At 43.3% G+C, this 22,646-nt stretch overlaps 1 protein-coding gene across 1 annotated transcript in view; it reads right to left on the bottom strand.

Moving 5' to 3' along the window:
* Positions 1 to 15,589, bottom strand: part of LONRF3 (LON peptidase N-terminal domain and ring finger 3) — a 49,850-nt gene extending 34,261 nt beyond the window's left edge. The window contains exon 1 of the mRNA XM_073599305.1: positions 14,865 to 15,589. Within this exon, the coding sequence (XP_073455406.1) occupies positions 14,865 to 15,459 (595 nt within the window). The 5' untranslated portion in view covers positions 15,460 to 15,589. The remainder of the gene's footprint in view (positions 1 to 14,864) is intronic.
* Positions 15,590 to 22,646: the final 7,057 nt, after the last annotated feature.

Raw genomic sequence — 22,646 nt, 5'->3', positions numbered from 1 at the left:
ACCGCCCTGCAGCCGTCATTCGGCTATGGGCCGGTTGGTAAGTGGTTAAAGATCTCTTAGTTAAAGGCTGAAGAATTGTTCTGATATTCAGAGCAGGGCTGGACTGGGACAAAAATTTGGCCCTGGACTTGATCCAGACCAGCCCACTTTAATTTTGGAAACACACACAAAAACAGTATATACGCAGTTACCGTGACCAGTGACATTAACTTATTCATCCGTTACCGTGACCAGTGACATTAAATTACTAATCAGTTACTGTGACCAGTGGCATTAAATTATTCATCAGTTACCGTGGCCAGTGGCAGTAATTATTCATCAGTTACCGTGGCCGGTGGCATTAAATTATTCATCAGTTATCATGACCAGTGGCATTAAATTATTCATCAGTTACCGTGACCAGTGGCAATAAATTACTAATCAGTTACCGTGACCAGTGGCATTAAATTATTCATCAGTTACCGTGGCCGGTAGCATTAAAATTATTCATCAGTTATCATGACCAGTGGCATTAAATTATTCATCAGTTACCGTGACCAGTGACAATAAATTACTAATCAGTTACCGTGACCAGTGGCATTAAATTATTCATCAGTTACCGTGGCCGGTGGCATTAAATTATTCATCAGTTATCATGACCAGTGGCATTAAATTATTCATCAGTTACCGTGACCAGTGACATTAAATTACTAATCAGTTACCGTGGCCAGTGACATTAAATTACTAATCAGTTACCGTGGCCAGTGGCATTAAATTAATAATTGACCACTGGCATTAAATTAATATTAATGCCACTGGTCACGGTAACTGATGAATAATTTAATGCCACTGGTCAATTATTAATTATTATTAATGCCAGTGGCATTAAATTAATAATTGACCACTGGCATTAAATTAATATTAATGCCACTGGTCATGGTAACTGATGAATAATTTAATGCCACTGGTCACGGTAAGTGATTAATAATCACTTACCGTGACCAGTGGCATTAAATTATTCATCAGTTACCATGATAAGTGGCAGTGCATTTACCCCTCCCCCTCCCCCCACCATGCTGCATATTACAGATACAGAAATCATAGACACTGACAGTAACAGACTCAGTTTTATTAATCATGCCATGCAGCCTGCATTCCGTATAGCACCTGATGATTAGCTTATTTAGTGCTTACTTGAATTACACTATCGATTTGGTCGGGTCCCTGTCTGTGCTGCTGTCTGTACTTGCTGCAACTTGGAATTTTCTGGTTCCGGAATCCTCCTCCTCAGCGGCGCTGGCTCGACTCCTCTTGGCTGCAGGCTTGCTACACTACGCTCCTCCTATGTCCCCGGGCCGCCTCCGCCCTCCAGCCGTGAGTGACGTCACGGCGCCGGGACAAGGAGGCCGAGGCTGTTATGTTAGGGGGAGTGACAAGTGAGTGGCAGCGTCACGATGATGCTGCTTGTGTGCCGCCACCCGCCGGGTGCAGGAGCGGAGCCGAGCCGCCCGCGCCTGGCGTTATTATAACACAATACAGACTTGGAGAGAGAGAAGTGTAGTGAGTCAGTCACTGTCTGGCCTGGCCCACTGCCAATCGGTCCACCGGGAAACTCCCGGTAGTCCCGATGGCCAGTACAGGCCTGATTCAGAGTATAAGCCAGGCCCAGCTTTGAAGAGTACTGGTCCTTTCTACTTATGGCCAGACCCAAAACATGTGCTAGGCTGCAAAGCAGGGTTGGGAAGTCAGGCAGTATTAACGACTCTCTACAAATATCTGGCATTTGGTACCATTTAGGAATTTCTGATGACGGAGCAGGAAATTAGATCAATCTTCCACAGGACACTTCTAGGAACACTATGTTCTTCTGATCACAATTGTACACCTTTTAAGGAAGCCTGGGAAAATCCATATTTAGTTATAAACTAATATTAAAGTAAGCTTGAAATTAGGACTTGAAGCATACTATATACCCGGCAGATTTACTGAGTAAGCAGGACATAAATGAAGGGACATTATGTGTTTATTTCCATGCGTTGGCAAGCTCATTTTAATAAGTTAAGGAGGCAAAGTAGCCTCATGTGGTGATGTTATTTCATAAAGCATTTATAAACACATTAATGATGCTAGGCTTGTAATGGTATTAAAAAGAAGGATGCTTATTAAAATGTAATTATTAAAGTAAGTTCCAAATATATAGTCATCTGGGAAGGAAAATCCATATCCATTAACATAATTAAGTAGACCTTGATAATGTCCAAATCCAGCAAAATGTATCTCACAGGGAGATTAGTCTGATAGTAATTTATATATATAGTATATGAACACTGTAAATCTTTTCCCATCTCTTCTGGTACTCTGAGGCTGGGTTCAAAGCATTGCAAATTATTCACAATAGCAGGAGATTTTGACCGGCTCTCTATAGAGACGGTTCACGCATCTCCTCTGCGAATTTGCACAGGAGCCCTGTGCGTCTTTTGGTTCATATCAGGTTCGAATTCAGCCAAACATTTGGGCTAAAATCGGACCTGAAACCAACCCATGCTGAGAGCTGCATGCGGAAATGGTGTGAACCCAGCCTCGAGGTTATGTTCTGAAGTTTTTTCAGAGCACAATGCCAAACACCATATACTGGTTTATAGAGGAGCTACAGCCAAATTTGATGTTTGAAGGTCTGGACAAAGTGGGGAACAGTTAAAGCTTGTGTTAAGTTTTTATTGCTTTCTGTGTCCAGTGTCAGCAGCGTTTGTTCTAACCCTCCTCTACTCTACTAGAAAAGTCTTTGTATTGCTGTATTTGTCCCTCTTGGAGAGGTTTCCTGTCTCAGTGACCACCATCAATAGGACAAGAGGTGGGAGAAAGGTTTCTCAGATGGGACAAAGGAATTAATAAAAAGCTGACACACCTCCCTCATTCTGATTAGGTTTGCGTAGACAAAGCGTAATTCACGCTCTACTGGGGTTGTTATGTGGCAATACCATAGTAGTCATGCAGAAAGGCAATTCGGTTTATTCATGAAGATTCAGCTGCCTGGTTGGATCCAACAGTCACATCCTATGGTGTTTGAGTACAGGAACCCAAACCTGGATGCATGTGCTGTTAAATCAGAAAAAAAATTGTCATAAATCACGATTTAACCTAATGTAGGGCATCTAAACATGTCCACAGACATCAGATGTTCATTGTTAGATCTGGCTTATGGCAGTTGAATTGGAAAAAATTATGGGTAAATGGGCACAACAAGGGAAAACTGATCAGCTAGGCCAGATTTTTCTGGTTTATTGATCTGATAGACAGCTTAAACAGCCAACTGAAGGAGTGTAAACAGCAGGCTGACAACTATGCTGCTAATTGCAAGGCAGTGGCTTAGTGTTGTCAGTCTGCAACAGGAAGTGCGGTTACTGGTAGAATCTCCAGGGACAAAAACTTAGCAAGAGATTTTCATATAAAGTGATTTGCTTTAGAAAACTATGCAGTGTGTTATAGCGTGAACATACTGAAAAATAGATTTTAGGGCTTCATAAATTTTTGTTAAAATCGAGACCATTTATTTTATATCCTACATGGGAACTGTAGTGAGTTTTGGTTTCTACGAACTCTGTGAGAACATATTTTGAATTTTTATTATTACTACTATATAGCTATCTACATGTACACATATATTTACAAACTATGCATATAAAAAGTTGAAAAAAAACATTAAAGGCTCATTTACACTTGCCCCCCTTAAGATGCGAATGCAGCTAGACAGCGTTGTACACATGAATAGGGTAGTGTCACAACCATCATGCAGCTGGGTGTAATGCATGTAGTTGCAGCGCAGTGATGCAGCATTTACAGGGTTAAAACTGGTGGCAAGGAGGTGACATATTGCTTCTTCACTGCCTGTTAAATGACTCTGAAAATCAAGCCATTGAGAATCACTTTTCAGAGGGGCAGCAAGGTTTGATGAACATCCAAACGTAGCTTAACACTCAATGTTGAGATTATTTACAATAAAGAACTCCTGCTCTTATTCTAGATTTAGTAAGCTGATAATGTTACAGTATCAGATGGTATCTAGAGGTGAACATACCTTTATCATCTTAATTATCTGGGCACTTCAAAATCTGATTATGTCAATTATTTAAAACATTACTTTTTCAAAGAAATCAGGAATTACATAATTGTGCGCTTCTTCATTTGGGGCTACCAAGGTATTTGATGACACCTTTAATGTGCTTGTTTTGCGGTCATGATATCACTATATTAACCCAACCACATCATCATCACATTTACTTAATATAAGGAACAAGTAAAAAAAAAAAAATCATACTTCTAAATGACTCCTATATGTTGTTACATTGACCTGCAGTAATGAAAGTGGAGCAGCATATGTAACCATGCTGCAGTACTTATGCAAGTAGGAAATACACAACAAGATTATATATTCTGGTTGTGACACTTGCATACATTCCAATTATACCATCAGCGCCTGCACTGTTCTGTTATACAATCTGTCTTTTTGTGGAATTATGTGTGAAGAGAAACTGAACTGATCTTTAGAAAGATATTGTTAGGTTTTTTCACACTAAACAGTGTCATCAAAATTAATTGTCATGGCATCCAGATTCCCATAGGTGGAACACAAGCAACCCTACCTTCATAAGTGATATGTTAATATGGGCATTCTCAGGAATCATCTAGAAATGTTAGTCTGTCATGAAAGAGAAGCTGTGCACATGTAGTTAATGCAGATATAAAATGCAAAAAAGAATGAAGCTCTGCAATCGTTTATACATCTCTAAATATATTTAAGTGCAATTTGACTTGGTAACAGGTCTTGCAATCCCTTACACAGAGTTCAGACTGGGGAAGGGAGCAGCACAAAGAGCCAATCAGATGTGTTGCAGTGCAATTAGCATGCTGATATGAGGAGAGAGCAGAATGACAGATGATCTCATCTGTACGCTACTTCTTTTTTCACTATCCAGTCACAGGGTATCTGACAGATAGTACTATGTTCACACCTATGTGGTGCATTTTCAGCACATTTTTAGGTTTTAGGCACATTTTACATGTTTTTAGCATTGAACTCTATAGAATGCACATTTTCATGGTAGCACATCAAAGATGCATCATGCAGGACTTTGGTGCACTTTCATCAAAATGCTTGTTCTAATACAATTTAATGGTAGCATGCCTAAGGCCTTGTTCACACCTATGCATTTTTAGCGCATTTTCAGTTTTGCAGAAACACACTACAGTCCATTTAGCATGATTTCCTATGGATGTAGTTCACATCTGTGCATTTCATGGAAAGGGCCAGGGACTTTTTTCCGGTTTTTGGTTCCATATGAAAAGCATGTATTGAAAAATGCAAAATGCACCTGCAATATGCAAACTGCAACCTGAATAAGTGTGAATCAGGCCTAAAATGTGAACTGCCTAAAACGCACCACACAGATGTGAACTGGCCATTAGTGTGTGACAAAGTTATGTAAAGGAATGGATGGTCAAAAATACAGAACCTTCTGGCAACAAAAACTACTTCCATGAACAGTAAGCATTTCATCTGTGTATCTAGTGGCTTTCCAGGCATTCAGCTTTAACGCCTTCATAGTTATATAGTTACATCGTTATTAAGGTTGAATAAAGACACCAGTCCATCCTAGTTCAACTTTCCTTTTCTCTTTGAATATAGAATGACTGGCCCTGTCGCAAAAGAGATTTTTCAACCGTTCATTCAACCTAATATTACTAGTCAGTAATATGTGTGACCAGCTGTAGCCTTTCTCTAAAATGAATGCATTTTAGAGCTTCAGACTGAAAAACTATCTGTGTGTTCTAGGCTTTACATCTTTACATCAAATTATTGGTCTCAGCATCAATCCTACCCATAGATGTTATGGGAGTATATAGCCATAGCAGTTATAGAAGTACAGTATGTAACTATAGCTGTTCTAGAAGTAAAGTATTTAACTATAGCTGTTCTAGAAGTAGATTATAGAACAATAGATGATCTAGAAGTATATGATGATAGATGTTCTAGAAGTAGAGTATATAACTATAGATGTTCTAGAAGCAGAGTATATAACTATAGATGTTCAAAAAGTAGATAATATAACCATGCATGTGCTAAATGTAGAATACATAATGATAGATGTTCTAGAAGTAGAGTATATAACAATATATGTTCTAAAAGCCGAGTATAGAACTATAGATGTTCTAGAAGTAGAGTATAAACCAATAGATGTTCAAGAAGTAGAGTATCCCCAGTATTGTTCTGTTTAGATTACTACAGGTGTGAGATCCTGGTATCCCTGGATATACTACAGCCAGGTACATAAATATGACTTTGTACAATATTGCCTTGTTGCTTCTCTGCAGATTTACTTTTGGTTCGAGGTCTTCCCCTCAAAAGAACAGTTAGATAAGATACTACCCAAGGCCTTCGGGTCACAGTTACTTTGTTTTGTTAGACTTCTTTGCCTCTCTTTTGGGAGACTGCTAGTTTAGTTTAGTGTCAATTTCTTTTCGTGTTCAAAATATTGTTGTGTCATGAAGTATTATTGAACACCTGCTTAGGGTAAAAACATATAACCGGTATAGGACGCGGTACTTTAGTTAAGGCAGCTCATTCATACTGTTGGTAAATACATGCATTTGTCTTTTTTTACTTTTTTTTGTCACTTGTACCATGTCTTTTAGATTGTACCCTCTGTACTACCTGTACTGATTGTGTTTGTGCTTTTTATGTTTGTCTTTATGACACAATAAAAGTCTTTTCTGATTTAAAAAAAAAAAAAAAAAAAAAGAAGTAGAATATATAACTATAGATGTTCTAGAAACAGAGTATATAACTATAGATGTTCTACAAGTAGAGTACATGATGATAGATGTTCTACAAGTAGAGTACATAACAATAGATGTTCTAGATCAGGGGTAAGCAGTCTTTGAGAGGTAGTGTTTTACCCAGACAACATGGAAAAGATCAAAGATCACCAGGTGCTGCGCCCTTTTTTTTTTTTCAAAACAAATGACCTAGCAAGCCCTCAATGAAAAGTAATGGCTACATAAAGAAAACTTGGGAAAATCTTATAAAACTAATGTCACTGTAGAAATATAAACTTGGTCTACCTTAAAATTTAGCTTCAGTGAGAAACTCGGCATTCACAATTTTTTTTTCCTGTCTGGGGAAAAATTGGTTATCTCCTAAGGCTGATGCTGGAGTTCATCAAGAAAGCAGAACATCTGGTACTGCAGGCTGATTTCTTCGACTAGTTTCATGCCTGGCTATCTGCTCTGGTTCCTGGCCAGTGTAAGCAGTATGTAGGGTAGTGTACAGAGGTCAGTAGTATGTAGGGTAGTATACAGAGGTCAGTAGGCATTTGGGCAGTGTACAGAGGTCAGTAGGCATTTGGGCAGTGTACAGAGGTCAGTAGTATGTAGGGCAGTGTACAGAGGTCAGTAGTATTTAGGGCAGTGTACAGAGGTCAGCAGGCTGTTGGGCAGTGTACAGAGGTCAGTAGTATTTAGGGCAGTGTACAGAGGTCAGTAGGCATTTGGGCAGTGTACAGAGGTCAGTAGGCATTTGGGCAGTGAACAGAGGTCAGTAGGCATTTGGGCAGTGAACAGAGGTCAGTAGTATGTAGGGCAGTGTACAGAGGTCAGTAATGCATAGGGCATTGTACAGTAGTGGGAAAGGCAGTGCACAAATGTCAATAGGGTGAAGAGAAGTGTACAGAGGTCAGCAGTATATAAGGCAGAGAACAGAGATCAGCAGGCTATTGGGCAGTGTACATAGGTCAGTAGGCTGTTGGGCAGTGTACATAGGTCAGTAGGATGTAGGACAGTGTACAGAGGTCAGTAATGCGTAGGGCATTGTACAGTAGTGGGAAAGGCAGTGCACAAAGGTCAACAGGGTGAAGAGAAATGTACAGAGGTCAGCAGTATGAAGAGCAGTGTATAGGGATCAGTAGGGCAGGGGGGTCAGCAGGGTATGGTGCAGGGGGGGTCAGGAGGGTACAGTATTGAGGGGTCAGAAGGGCATGGTGCAGGGAGGGGTTAGTAGGGCACAGTTTTGTGGGGTCAGGAGGGTATGGTATTGGGGGGTTAGGATGGTATGGTATTGGGGGGGTCAGGAGGACAGTACAGGGGGGGTTAGGAGGGTACGGTGCAAGGAGGTCAGGAGAGCATGGTGCAAAGAGGTCAGGAGGGCATGGTGCAAGAGGTCAGGAAAGTATAGTACTGGGGGGTCAGGAAGACACAAAAGTTTTTTACTTATGCAGAGTGGCGCAGGGAGAGCTGCACGTTCTGATCCCCACCAACCCTCCTCTCACATATCACCGGCAAAATGCCTCCGATGGATCGGAGAGGGAGGGCCAGTGCGGAGGCGTGCACTGCAGTCAGTGGAAGAGCTTGGGCATGTTCGGTCACGAGCCCAAACCCTCACAAGCTATTTCCAAGGCTTTCCCTGCCCTGCAGCAGCATGTATGCAAGGGGCGGGGGCAGTCTCTGCAGGCTGGGATTGGTTGATCGTGCGACTGCGTGCTCTGAAGCTGTTGGGGAAAAACACAGTGTCGGCAACCTGGGGATCTGTTTGCGATCCACCTGTCAACTGCCTGCGGTCCACAGGTGGATCGCGATCGAGGGGTTGCCGACCCCAGTTCTAGATGTACAGTATATAACGATAGATGTTATACAAGTAGTATATACAGTATAACGATAGATGTTCTAGAAGTAGAGTATATAATGATAGATGCTCTAGAATTAGTGTATATAAACCTAGATGCTATAAAAAATATGTAACCATAGTGGTTATAGAAGTACACATATGTTGTACTTATTGAATCCAACACAATCAATTTGCTGCCAGCACTGTAGAAACAAACTTCCAGTATTGTTCTGAGCAACAATTCAAATGCAAACTATTTTCATTTGCAGTACAAGTTTGAATATTAGGGCAACCATCAGAATGGTGTGTCTGAGCAACAAAACCGCCACCTCTTTCTGTCTTCCAGTTTATGTCAGCCAGGTAGTTTAAATTATAAGACAAATTCTAATGCTATCACACATTCACATACTACAGCAGAAGTCCCCCACTAAATGCTCAGATACTCTGTCTATGTAGTCACAGGCTGCCTTGGTAGATCCGTTAAATTAGTTTTTCTTCTTGCCATGTAAATTCAACCAAATGTGGTTTCTATAATAGACTGTGTAAAATATTCCACTTATCTGTTTTAAATTGCAGTCATTGTTGGAAACGGTTGACAATGTTTGACCCAGTTCTTGGTTACCTCACTGGTTATACAATCATTGGAAGGGAGGAGGGGCAGGGAGCCTGGCAGACAGTATATTCTTCATAGTTATGCAACTCTGCTCTCCTGACCCAATTTCTCTACATAGCGACACTTCCCAAGAAGCAAACCGGCCAGGCTTCTGGAAAAGAGCATGTGGTGTTGTATTAATAGACTGGGAAAATGTCTTTGTAAAGCGAACAGAATACCCTGCTATTAACTGGTAAAATGTTCAAAGCCCTGCGTGACAAACAAAAATGTCTAGAAAGAACAGGTCAGATCTCCAATTATAATACTTTGTAATTTCAAGATCTAAAAAGTGACAATTATCTCCATACTGTATAATATCTCTATATACAGTTGTGCTCATAAGTTTACATACCCTGGCAGACGTTATGATTTCTTGGCCATTTTTCAGAGAATATCAATAACACAAAAACATTTTTTTCACTCATGGTTAATGTTTGGTTGAAGCCATTTATTATCAATCAACTGTTTTCACTCTTTTTAAATCATAATGAAAACAGAAACTACCCAAATTACCCTGATCAAAAGTTTACACACCCTGGTGATTTTGGCCTGATAATATGCACACAAGCTGACACAAAGGGGTTTGAATGGCTATTAAAGGTAACCATCCTCACCTGTGATATGTTTGCTTGTAATTAGTGCGTGTGTATAAAAGGTCAATGAGTTTCTGGACTCCCGAAAGACCCTTGCATCGTTCATCCAGTGCTGCACTGACGTTTCTGGAGTCTGACTCATGGGGAAAGCAAAATATTTGTCAAAGGATCTGCGGGAAATGGTAGTTGAACTGTAAAAAACAGGAAAGGGATGTAAAAAGATATCCAAGGAATTGAGAATGCCAATCAACAGTGTTCAAACTCTAATCAAGAAGTGGAAAATTAGGGGTTCTGTTGAAACCAAACCACGGTCAGGTAGACCAACTAAAATTTCAGCCACAACTGTCAGGAAAATTGTTCTGGATGCAAAGAAAAACCCACAAATAACATCAGGTTAAATACAAGACTCTCTGAAAACATGTGGTATGGCTGTTTCAAGATGCATAATAAGGAGGCACTTGAAGAAAGATGGGCTACATGGTCGAGTCGTCAGAAAAAAGCCATTACTACGCAAATGCCACAAAGTATCCCACTTACAATACGCCAAACAGCACAGAGACAAGCCTCAAACCTTCTGGCACAAAGTCATTTGGAGTGATGAGACCAAAATTTAGCATTTTGGCCACAACCATAAACGCTACATTTGGTGAGGAGTCAACAAGGCCTATGATGAAAGGTACACCATTCCTACTGTGAAACACGGAGGTGGATCACTGATGTTTTGGGGATGTATGAGCTACAAAAGGCACAGGAAATTTGGTCAAATTTGATGGCAAGATGAATGCAGTATGTTATCAAAAAATACTGAAGGATCATTTATATTCATCAGCCAGGAATCTGCGCGTGGGACGTACTTGGACATTCCAAAATGACAATGATCCAAAACACAAGGCCAAGAAGACCTGTCATTGGCTACAGCAGAATAAAGTAAAGGTTCTGGAGTGGCCATCTCAGTCTCCTGACCTCAATTTCACTTAGCGAGATCTCTGGGGAGATCTCAAACGTGCAGTTCATGCAAGACAGCCCAAGAATTTACAGGAACTGGAGGCGTTTTGCCAAGAGGAATGGGCAGCTTTATCATCTGAGAAGATAAAGAGTCTCATCCACAAATACCACAAAAGACTTCAAGCTGTCATTGATGTTAAAGGGGGCAATACACGGTATTAAGAACTGGGGTATGTAAGCTTTTGATCAGGGTCATTTGGGTAGTTTATGTTGTCATTATGATTTAAAAAGAGTAAACACAGTTGATTGATAATAAATAGCTTCAGCCAAACACTAACCATGAGTGAAAGAAATGTTTTTGTGTTATCATTCATATTCTCTGAAAAAACTTATGAGCACAACTGTAATATTGTTATCAGACAGCAAAATAGCATACACATAATAAACACTTTTGGAGAATGCAATAGAAAATACAAATATTCTCTAACATTCTCAGCAGAAATACATATTTATATGTCATTTGCCTATAGCTGCATTGTATAGTAATGTATACAATTATAGCCTGCAGTGACAGATATTTAAATGCCCAAAAAAAGATGGCAGCATATGTAATTGCTGACCGTCAGAGACTCTGTCAGTAAGAAGAAGATAGGGATATTCTATCACCACCTCCCTGCTGTACCTGTAACTTACAATGATCAATGGTGTCCCTGTCCTCCTATGGAATCTTCTCACTCTTCTGAATTAATAGCCAGGAGTTAAGCTGTAATAGTGAAGACACATCTCACCACTGTGGGTTATGAGGAGGCAATAGGTTTAACCTGCTAGCCTCCATCCAACCAGTTTAGGTGGACCTGCATTTACAGAGTATGTTCACCCAAAACTGAAAATTCAGTACCTGGTGGACACAAGCATGTTAGAATACTCACTGGCTACTTACATACATCCAATGCTTCCAAGGCCTCACTCATCAGCTGAATCTGAAAGGCTGACCTTGACCCTTAGCCCCAGTAGCAATTACTGCAGAACCTAGATTTATGGTTAATGCAACTGTGCTAATTATGTAGTCAGGTTCCTGGCAATAAAAATTCATTGTTAGGCAGACTTCAGGGGCCAGGGTTTGGCTCCAATAATTACCAAAGGAATGGTTCCAGCAAATGAAAGGCAACCTAGGGGTTCCTAAGAAGAAAGGGTCTATTTCCTGGAGGTAAGCTACCCGCATATGCTTCACTTCCACTGCTGCCCCATTCAACATCATCAGTCATCAGTTTTGGGTAGACTTAGTTTAGTGAATCCATTCTATTCCGCACTTATAAATTTCATTACATAAAAAGACAGATGGATATAAATTAGGCCTATAAGGGACACTCGATCCACATTATTTGTTTTGGATAGGAAGGGGTAGTGTTAGGACCCTTTCACACTTGTCCATTGAAAAATGTGGTGACTCCAAGCATGCACCTGTAAAACATGGACACGTGACCTTAAAAAGGCATCAAAAATGCAACCGTTTTTTGATGCATTTTACATTGATATTAAGGAAACTATTTTTATTGCAGAGTAAAAACGCAACAAAAACACATCAGTGTGAAAGGGTCCCTAAAAGTAGTTTTGGCGGTCTTTATCCCCACTGGGTCAATTTTCCTTCACTTCCTGTGCCAGTGACCAACTGTTACTACGACAGGAAGTGAGAAAAATTTCTCCAACAGGGGCACAAACAAAAACCAAAACCTTCCAGCACTTTCCCAATTCCACTAGAAAAAATATGCCCTGGAGCTTGAGGTTTTCCCTCACTTCTGTCCTGGTGACACCCCATAACTAGGAGAGGAAGGGGAAATCTCTTTGATGGGGATACAGTCAACAAATTAAAAAATAAAACAGATAGAGGTCTTAACCCTTCCCACACTGTCCAGAAAAAAGTTTTGCCTGGAATTCCACTTAAAGGTAAACTGGCACAGTACTATAAAAAACAGCGCCATCGGTGAGCTCCAGAAGTCCCCAATCCCCAACACAGGATATATGCTAATCCCAACTTGGGCGTTATGCCCCCCACACCCCAGAATGTAAAAATTACACCCCAGTGACCTACAGAAAGGTGGGCTCTTTTTCCTTTTTAAAGTTATACATGCAATATGGTTATATAACTCTGAAAAATCAATCAATAAAGTGGCTAATTGGCACACACAAATAGTGTTTCTACAACAATCACATTACCTGATATCCAGTATGTATAGTGTAATACTCAGTAATAGAATTCTAGTATGTTCCTAAAGAAAGAAGAATATCATTCACTGCGTCAGATGATCCCTCTCTGCGGGATGTATCACCAATAACTAATGCTTCTACAGTCCATGGCCAATTACACTAATCAAAGTACTTACACAAAGAACACAATGATCTGAGCTAATACTTTAACCCTTTATGTATTGTTATCTTCAACTGCTTCTAAAGGATGCTTACATAGTCTCACTGCATTTAGAAAAAGCATTGTTAACCACAAAGTCCTGTCTTAAGTCTAGACCAGCTTTTTTCCACCAATTTACCCCAGAGGAACCCTAGAAATAGTATACAGAACTCAGGGCCCCCCAGCTAAAATTCATTGAGAGTTAGTGGAAAGAATGTCCTTTACACTGATGATCAGTGGAAAGAATGCCCCCTTACATTGGTGATCTGTGGAAAGAATGCCCCCTTACATTGGTGATCTGTGGAAAGAATGCCCCCTTACATTGGTGATCTGTGGAAAGAATGCCCCCTTACATTGGTGATCTATGGAAAGAATGCTCCCTTACACTGGTGATCCGTGGAAAGAATGCCACCTTACATTGGTGATCTATCCCCTTACATTGGTGATCCATGGAAGAATGCCCCTTACATTGGTGATCAGTGGAAAGAATGGCACCTTACATTGGTGATCAATGGGAAGGCTGCCCCCTTACATTGGTGATCAATGGGAAGAATGGCCCCTTACATTGGTGGTCAGTGGAAAGAATGCCCCCTTACATTGGTGCTCAGTGGAAAGAATGCCCCCTTGCATTGGTAATTAGTGGAAAGAATGCGCCCTTACATTGGTGATCAGTGGAAAGAATGCTCCCTTACATTTTTAGTACAAAGAATGCCCCCTTACATTGGTGATCAGTGGAATGAATGCCCCTTACATTGGGGATCAATGGAAATAATGCCCCTTACATTGGTGATCAGTATCAAGAATGCCCTTTACATTGGTGATCAATGGAAAGAATGCCCCCTTACATCAGTGATCAATGGGAAGGATGCCCCCTTACATTGGTGATTAGTGTAAAGAAGGCCCCCTTACATTGGTGATTAATGGAAAGAAGGCCCCCCTTACATTTTTAGTACAAAGAATGCCCCCTTACATTGGTAATCAGTGGAAAGAATGTCCCTTACATTGGTGGTCAGTAGAAAGAATTCCCCCTTACATTGGTGATCAAACGGAAGAATGCCCCCTTACATTAGTGATCAGTTGAGTTCTTCTTTAAAGCCCAACTTCGGGCAAAAAAAGTTTTCTAATGCAATGTGCCTGCGCTGCTTGTTTGTCCGGGCTAGAAAGGAGAAAGCTGTGAACTCACCCGATCCTGCACTCCAAGGGCAAACGGCACTCCCCCATGATCCAGCAGTGGACTATTCCTGATGTCCTCACATCTGGAGCAGGTCTATGGGCTTGATGACATCAGGAGCAGTCCACCGCACAGGACTGCAGGGGGGGGGGGGGGGGGCAGGAGCCACAGGGACAGGTCTTGTAGGATCAGTAGATTAGGGAATTAGATCTGTGTTCTCCAATCCCCTAGACAAAAACAAGTAGTTGACCCGTGTAGTGCGGGCACAGCCTCCCGCATGGGAAAACTTTCTTTGCCTGGAGTTGGGCTTTAACATTCTTTTATATCAGAGTAGAAATATGAGCTGGTGGAGATGGATGCCCTGTGTTCCCGTTATTGCAGTCAGCATTGGTCTCATACCAGGAGATGAGTGAGAGGGATGCCACAGAAGGGGGGGGGGGGGCACACAATGAAGAGTCCATTACCTAATGCGATGGCCTGGGTATATCTGTCCAGGGCTTCTTCTAGCCTGTTGTCCTTGTACAGGGCACTGCCCTCCTGGGTGAGCCTGGCAGCCTGGACCTGGCAGGGGAACCACTTGCTGATGACATTACTGAGGAGTACATTGACTCTGTAGTGATGGTGGGCTTCCTCCTGGCACACTCCGCACTTCCTCCCGTCCAGGCACTTCTTACAGAAGGTGTGCCCACATGGCAAAGTCACTGGCTCATACAACAAGCCCTGGCACTCCGCACAGGACACGGTGCCCCATTGTCTCCCCTCCGGGGATGGCGGCTCTCTTCTCCGGATCTCTTCTGCCAGACAGGACACCAAAGTGTCCAACTGTTCCGCACTCAGCTCGTCCTCCGCCGCCGCCTCCTGGTACAAGCCGAAGGCATCGTGCAGCTTCCCCATACATGCCAGGCACTGTGCCCGCCTCAGCAGCAGCCCCCAGTCCACCGCCCCGGCCGCCTGTCCCTGCCGCTCATATATCTCACATGCCAACTGTAAGTTTTTCGCCTGGAAAGCCTGGGCGGCAAACTCCAGCATAAGGCGGCCGTCTGCCTCCTGGGTGCCCATCCTGGACCGGGCTCCTCTCACTTCCCCCCGGGGTCCTTCAGCTGCTCCATTCCTGCAATACGCCTAATAAGAGCCTGCCACACAAGTGTTATATAAAGCGCCGTCATGTGACCCGCACCGCCGCTTCCCATTGGTTGGCCTCCTTCAAATTGTTACAAAACCTCACTGGCTTTTGTAACAAGGTTGTAGCTCTGTATCATTATCTGTGAGAGGAATGTCTCTGGAGCTGGAACCTACCTCTGGAGAGGAATGTGCTGGAACCTACCTCTGGAGAGGAATGTCTCTGGAGCTGGAACCTACCTCTGGAGAGGAAAGTGCTGGTGGTGCTGGAACCTACCTCCGGAGAGGAATGTCACCGGTGCTGGAACCTACCTCTGGAGAGGAATGTCTCTGGAGCTGGAACCTACCTCTGGAGAGGAATGTCTCTGGAGCTGGAACCTACCTCTGGAGAGGAAAGTGCTGGAACCTACCTCTGGAGAGGAATGTCTCTGGAGCTGGAACCTACCTCCGGAGAGGAATGTGCTGGAACCTACCTCTGGAGAGGAATGTCTCTGGTGCTGGAACCTACCTCTGGAGAGGAAAGTGCTGGAACCTACCTCTGGAGAGGAATGTCTCTGGTGCTGGAACCTACCTCTGGAGAGGAATGTCTCTGGTGCTGGAACCTACCTCTGGAGAGGAATGTCTCTGGTGCTGGAACCTACCTCTGGAGAGGAATGTCTCCGGTGCTGGAACCTACCTCTGGAGAGGAATGTCTCTGGTGCTGGAACCTACCTCTGGAGAGGAATGTCTCTGGTGCTGGAACCTACCTCTGGAGAGGAATGTCTCCGGTGCTGGAACCTACCTCTGGAGAGGAATGTCTCTGGTGCTGGAACCTACCTCTGGAGAGGAATGTCTCCGGTGCTGGAACCTACCTCTGGAGAGGAATGTCTCCGGTGCTGGAACCTACCTCTGGAGAGGAATGTCTCTGGTGCTGGAACCTACCTCTGGAGAGGAATGTCTCTGGTGCTGGAACCTACCTCTGGAGAGGAATGTCTCTGGTGCTGCAACCTACCTCTGGAAAGAAATGTCACTGGTGCAGGAACCTACCCCTGGAGAGGAATGTCACTGGTGCTGGAACCTACCTCTGGAGAGGAACATCACTGGTGCTGAAACTAGTGGCGGCTGGTGCTCAAAATTTTTGGGGGGGCGCAAACAAACAAAAATTCTGAAAAAACAATCATCAATTGCAGCCTCTCTGTGCCCATCAGTTGCAGCCAATGTGCCCATCAATTTCAGCCACTGTGCCCATAAAATGCAGCCATTGTGCCCATCAAATGCTGCCACTGTGCCATCAAATGCTGCGGCTGTGCCCATCAATTGCAGCCACTGTGCCCATCAAATGCTGCCACTGTGCCCATCAAATGCTGCCACTGTGCCCATCAAATGCTGCCACTGTGCCCATCAAATGCAGCCTACGTGCCCATCAAATGCTGCCACTGTGACCATCAAATGCTGCCACTGTGCCCATCAAATACCGCCACTGTGCCCCATCAAATGCCACCACTGTGCCCATTTAAAAGTTAACACTCTGATCCCCCCCACCTGTTTGCCGTCTGCCTGGCATTTATCCTATCTCAGTGGGGCAGCGGGTGACGGCGGCGAGCTGTTTCCTCCATGTGTCTCCTCCCCTCCTCCTGTTATTCGTCCAATCACTGCGCCTGTTGTTTCAGCCATACAGGTGATGGTTAACACACTTGCGCTTCCTGATTGAAGAGGTGGTTCAGTGTTAGAAAAGTCAGTATTCATTCACTGTTCTAACACACCTGGGTGAACTGCGAGCGCAATGATCTGCGCGCGCAGTTCATCTTTTTTGAAGCATATTAGAACCTATGGCTCTAATCAGCCCCTGAAATTCAGGCGCCCTGTGTTCTAAAAGGGGCCGGACGCCTGGTGGCGGCGGCCATGTATACTGTAGATTCATGCAATGCATGAATCTATCTATTATACATAGAGGGGGGTGGCTGGAGAGAGGGGGCGGTGCCCGTGCGCCCTTAATGGATTCACCGCCACTGGCTGGAACCTACCTCTGGAGAGGAATGTCACTGGTGCTGGAACCTACCTCTGGAGAGGAATGTCACCAGTGGCACCTACCTCTGTGAAAGGATTGTCACTGGTGGCACCTACCTCTGGAGAGGAACATCACCAGTGGCACCTACCTCTGGAGAGGAACGTCATTGGTGACACCTACCTCTGCAGAGGAACGTCATCTGTGGCACCTACCCCTGGAGAGGAATGTCACCAGTGGCACCTACCTCTGGAGAAGAATGTCACCAGGGGCACCTACCTCTGGAGACGAATGTCACCGGTGGCACCTACCTCTGGAGAGGAATGTCACCGGTGGCACCTACCTCTGGAGAGGAATGTCACCGGTGGCACCTACCCCTGGAACAGAGCTGAAAAGCGAGCCACTGAGATGGCCGCTCCCCACCCCTTCACAGCCCAGCACTCCAGTGAGCGTGGAGGAGCAGAGCAGGAGAGCTATTGATTGACAGGCAGCAGCTCTCTGCTCGGGGAGCTGAGAGAACCGAGCCATTAGTGATGTTCGATCGCTCGGTTCTCAGTGCAGAGGCGCAGGGGGACAGATGTTCCATCTGAGCGATTCTGCATCCACCTAGGTAAGTATAATGGGGGTAAAAAACCCCAAACCCATACTTCTCCTTTAAACATAACAAATATGATCTTCGCAGAAGTAGTTATTTTTTTTAAATAAAAAACAGCTGTTTATTTACATTCCCTCATTACTATTTCATTTGTGCATTAATAACTTATCAAGTAAAATTCTATATTTTCGCCAGCAACACACTTTTGCATCAACATAAAACAATTTCTAACATTATTTGTATGTTATATAGAGTGCAGCATACAATGACTGTCTTAGGATCCATCTGCCTCTGGATGGCATGCCGCAAGAACATAACCTTCCCACGGTTTTCTCTCCCGGCAGCGTTTTGGCACAACACACCAGAGACTTGCTACTGGAAAATTCACTGCAAAAGAACAGTAAACACAGTGCATTATATAAGTGTTAGTGTAATTACTACATGGTTAGTCATTTCCAACATAATGTGGGCATTTATGTAAGGCAAACCTCAACTGTGTACAATTTGTCTTCTGTACATGTACCAACAGGCTGGAAAAACGGAAAGAAAACCCATACTGAGAAAATAGGCTGCACTGCTGATCATTCCCTTTTAAAATGTTATGCCCTGTACACACGACCGGTTTTCCCATCAGAATAAACTCTGAAGGTTTTTCCGACAGAGTTCCCATGGAATTCCGCTCAAGCTGTCTTGCATACACACGGTCACACCAAATTCCGACCGTCAAGAACGCGGTGACGTACAACACGTACAACGGCACTATAAAAAGGGCTCCTTCTGCTAATCTCGTGTTTATTTCGCATACAGACGAGCGTTTTTTCTGATAGTAATTTGTTCAGTCGGAAACATTTAGAACGTGTTCTCTATCTAAGTCCGTCTGAATTTTCGAAGGAAAAAGACGGTGGGGCATACACACGGTCGGAATATTCGATGAAAAGCTCACATCAGACTTTTTCTGTCAGACATTCCGACCGCGTGTACGTGGCATTAGTTGCCTGGCTGTCATGCTGATCCAATGGCTTCTGAGTCACTAACCCAGAACACACTCTGAGATCAGGAGTTCGGACTCTACCATAACTTCTGTCGTTGATTGCTTTATTTTTTTTTTTTTTTAACTGATCAGTTGGTTAGAAAGTATTGAAGCATTGACTCCATAACCAACATTTTCAGAAGGGGATCAGCAATGGCAGTTCCCATATTTATATCACAATATGTTTCCGTTAAATAATCTCTTTATTAGGAGGCAAACATTAAAGCTTATCTCAAAGCAACCTATAATGAGTAGGGTGCAGTGCTCTGCAATGGGTGCAGTGCTCTGTGCCTTAAACCCCCCTTTTTTTAAGCCAATTAGAGCCTCAGGCTCTAATCATGTGTTTCAAAAAAGAAAAAAAAACATTGAAATCCATGCATCTGGCGTCCTGCATGTAGATTAGGGCTCAGGTGCATGGATTAGAGGGGCAGCGCCCCTGCACCCCTAATGGAGCGGCCGCCACTGCATCCAGGTAAATAGTTTTTACCAAAAGAAGGCTAAATGTGCCAGCTTATATATTTCACTCAGGATTTCTATAAAGTGGACTCCAGCCCTCTATAGATAGTTTTATTGCAGTCTGCATTTTCATTGGGGAATTTCCCCCATATCCTGTCTCATAGGTAAAATGGGTATGAAAGAAAATCTCCCCCCGAAGTGAGGGGGGTGCTGCGTTTGCCAGTGACAATTGCAAAATTATAGCCTTAATGTTTGACCCAATGAAAGCGGTGAGCAGGACCAGAATTAAGTGAAATCTTCCAAGGGCGGACACTGAGAGAACTGCATACCTGATGGATATCACAAACCTTATTATTATTATAAAGGATTTATATAACACCAACAGTTTGTGCAGTGCTTCACAGCGTTGTCAATCTACTCAAAACTAGTAAAAAAAAAAAAAAAACGTTTAGAAGTTTAACCTTTCCAGGATGAGAATAGGGTGACTTCAAGTGAATGTAAACCCTAAATCTATTTTTAATTTTTTTGGCACCATGCCTCACTGTATACAGGTTTTATTTTAAGTAAATAGATTTTTGTGAATCTGCTGCAAAGTTTCTTACCTCGAAATCCTGCCAGGTGCAGCACTTCCTGTTGCAGGCTGACAATGCTAAGCCCCTGCTTTGCAATTAGCAGCAGCATTGTCAGCCTGCAGTGCAAGCTCCTTCAGTTAGAGCTTTAGCTGCTATCCTTCAGTCAAATAATTAAGCTGTTTGATATGGTTCATGCTCCTTAAAAATGCATGTGAGTGCCCTCCCATTACTGAGCTAAACTAAAACTAGTTCGTAACAAGCACCCAGAGCTGCTATTCTGAGCGAGGATCTTTTAGCACTGCATTACATTACTTTTGGGAAACCTGATAAGCAGCCTAATGCCCTGTACACACAAGTGGACTTTTCGACCAGACTGGTCCGACAGACCGAATCCGGCGGACAATCCGACCGTGTATGGGCTTCATTGGACCTTCAGTGGACTGCTTCTGTTGAAAATCTGACGGACTTTAGATTTGGAACATGTTTCAAATCTTTACGTCGGAACTCCGCCGGACCCAGTTCCTATCGGGAAATCCGTCTGTATGCTAGTCCGACGAACAAAAAAACCGACGCTAGGGCAACTATTGGCTACTGGCTATGAACTTCCTTATTTTAGTCCGGTCGTACGTCATTACGTACGAATCCGTCGGACTTGGGTGTGATCGTGTGTAGGCAAGTCCATTTGTTCGAAAGTCCGTTGGAAGTCCGTCAAAAGTCCGTTGGAAAGACTGTCGGACCTTTGTTGCCGAAAAGTTCGCCCAAGTGTACAGGGCATAACAGCCAACTGAAGGAATGCATATAGCAGGCTTAAAGTGGTTTTATGCAAGAAGGTAAAAAACCTTCTCTGTGCAGCATTCCTTCCTAATATTTACCTGAGCCCCATCTCGATCCAGCGATCTGCACCAGAGCCTTGGCTTTCCGAGGACTCTCCCTCATTGGCTGAGACAGCAGCGGGAGCCATTGACTTCCGCTGCTGTCAATCACAGCCAGTACGCCAATGAAGAGAGAGAGGGGGCAGGGCTAAGCCGTGGCTCTGTGTATGAATGGAAAAGCAGAGCCTGCTTGGTTGCCCCCATTGCAAGCTACTTGCTCTGGGGGCACTTGGCAGGAGGGAGGGACCCGAGAAGAGGAGGATCCGGGCTGCTCTGTGCAAATCCACTGCAGGCAAACATAACATGTTTGTTTTTGTTTTTTTAAATGCCTTTAAGCACTTGCCAGTAAAGTGGCACTGCTGCGCTGGATCAGGTACTAGGTAAGTGATCCAACACTTCTGGGTCTGGGGGCGTGCATGAGCGCCGCTGGCGAGCAGTTCCCGCTGTGATTACACACAGCGGGAGCTGATCTGCGGGTACCATGGACTCGATGTCTGTCAGCACACACCAATCATTAGGCAGAGAGCCAGAACGGTGATCTGCCTATGTAAACAAGGCAAATCGCCATTCTGTCAGTACAGAAGGCATGGATCCTGTGTTCTGTTAAGCAGGAACATGGATCCACGCCTTCCCCTAGTAAAAGCATCTCCCACACAATACGCAAACACTGGCTAGGCACACAGTTAATCCTTTGATCGCCCCTGATGTTTAACCCCCTCCCAGCCATTGTCATTAGTACAGTGACATATGTATATTTTACAGTGCATAATTTTAGCACTGATCACTGTATTAGTGTCACTGGTCCCTAAAAAGTGTCAAGAGTGTCAGTTAGTGTCCTAACTGTCCACCGCAATATCGCAGTCCCGCTATAAGTTGCTGATTGCCGACATTACTAGTAAAAAAAAAAAAATATCCCATAGTTTGTAGACGCTATAACTTTTGTGCAAACCAATCAATATATAGGCTTATTTGGATTTTTTACCAAATATATGTAGCAGAATACATATTGTTCTGAATTGATGAAGAAATTAGATTTTTTTCATTGGATATGTTTTATAGCAGGAAGTAAAATATTGTTTTTTTTTTCACAGTTGTTGATATTTGTTTATTTATAGTGCATAAAAACAAAAAAAACGCAGTGGTGATCAAATACCACCAAAATAAAGCTCTATTTGTGGTAAAAAAGGGCATCAATTTTGTTTGGGTACAGCGTCGCTCGACCGCACAATTATCAGTTACAGTAACGCAGTGCCGTATCGCAAAAAATGGCCTGGTCACGAAGGAGGGTAAATCTTTCGGAGGTCAAGTGGTTAATATCACTTTAAAACACTTTACAAAGCAATGGCTTACACCTGGTTCACACCTATGCAGGTTGTAGTTTGCATATTTCAGATGCATTTTGTGTTTTTCAATACACATTTTTGATCTATTGAAGTCTATGGAACCATGCAAAATTGAAAACGCCAGCGCTGACCAATGAGCACTTGCCATTGCTTGCATTATCCCAGATAGCAAGAATAACTTACAACAAATTTGTGGCAGTGTTGAATTGTAAGTCTTGTCAACTTGCTTCACATTTTCACTGGCAAGTTGTACACTTGCAGAGCACTTAAAGCAA

This window comes from Aquarana catesbeiana, linkage group LG09 (assembly GCF_042186555.1).
Source record: "Aquarana catesbeiana isolate 2022-GZ linkage group LG09, ASM4218655v1, whole genome shotgun sequence".
Taxonomy (NCBI): Eukaryota; Metazoa; Chordata; class Amphibia; order Anura; family Ranidae; genus Aquarana; species Aquarana catesbeiana.
Note: the sequence above shows the minus strand (reverse complement) of the source record. Positions and strands in the feature narration are given on the sequence as shown.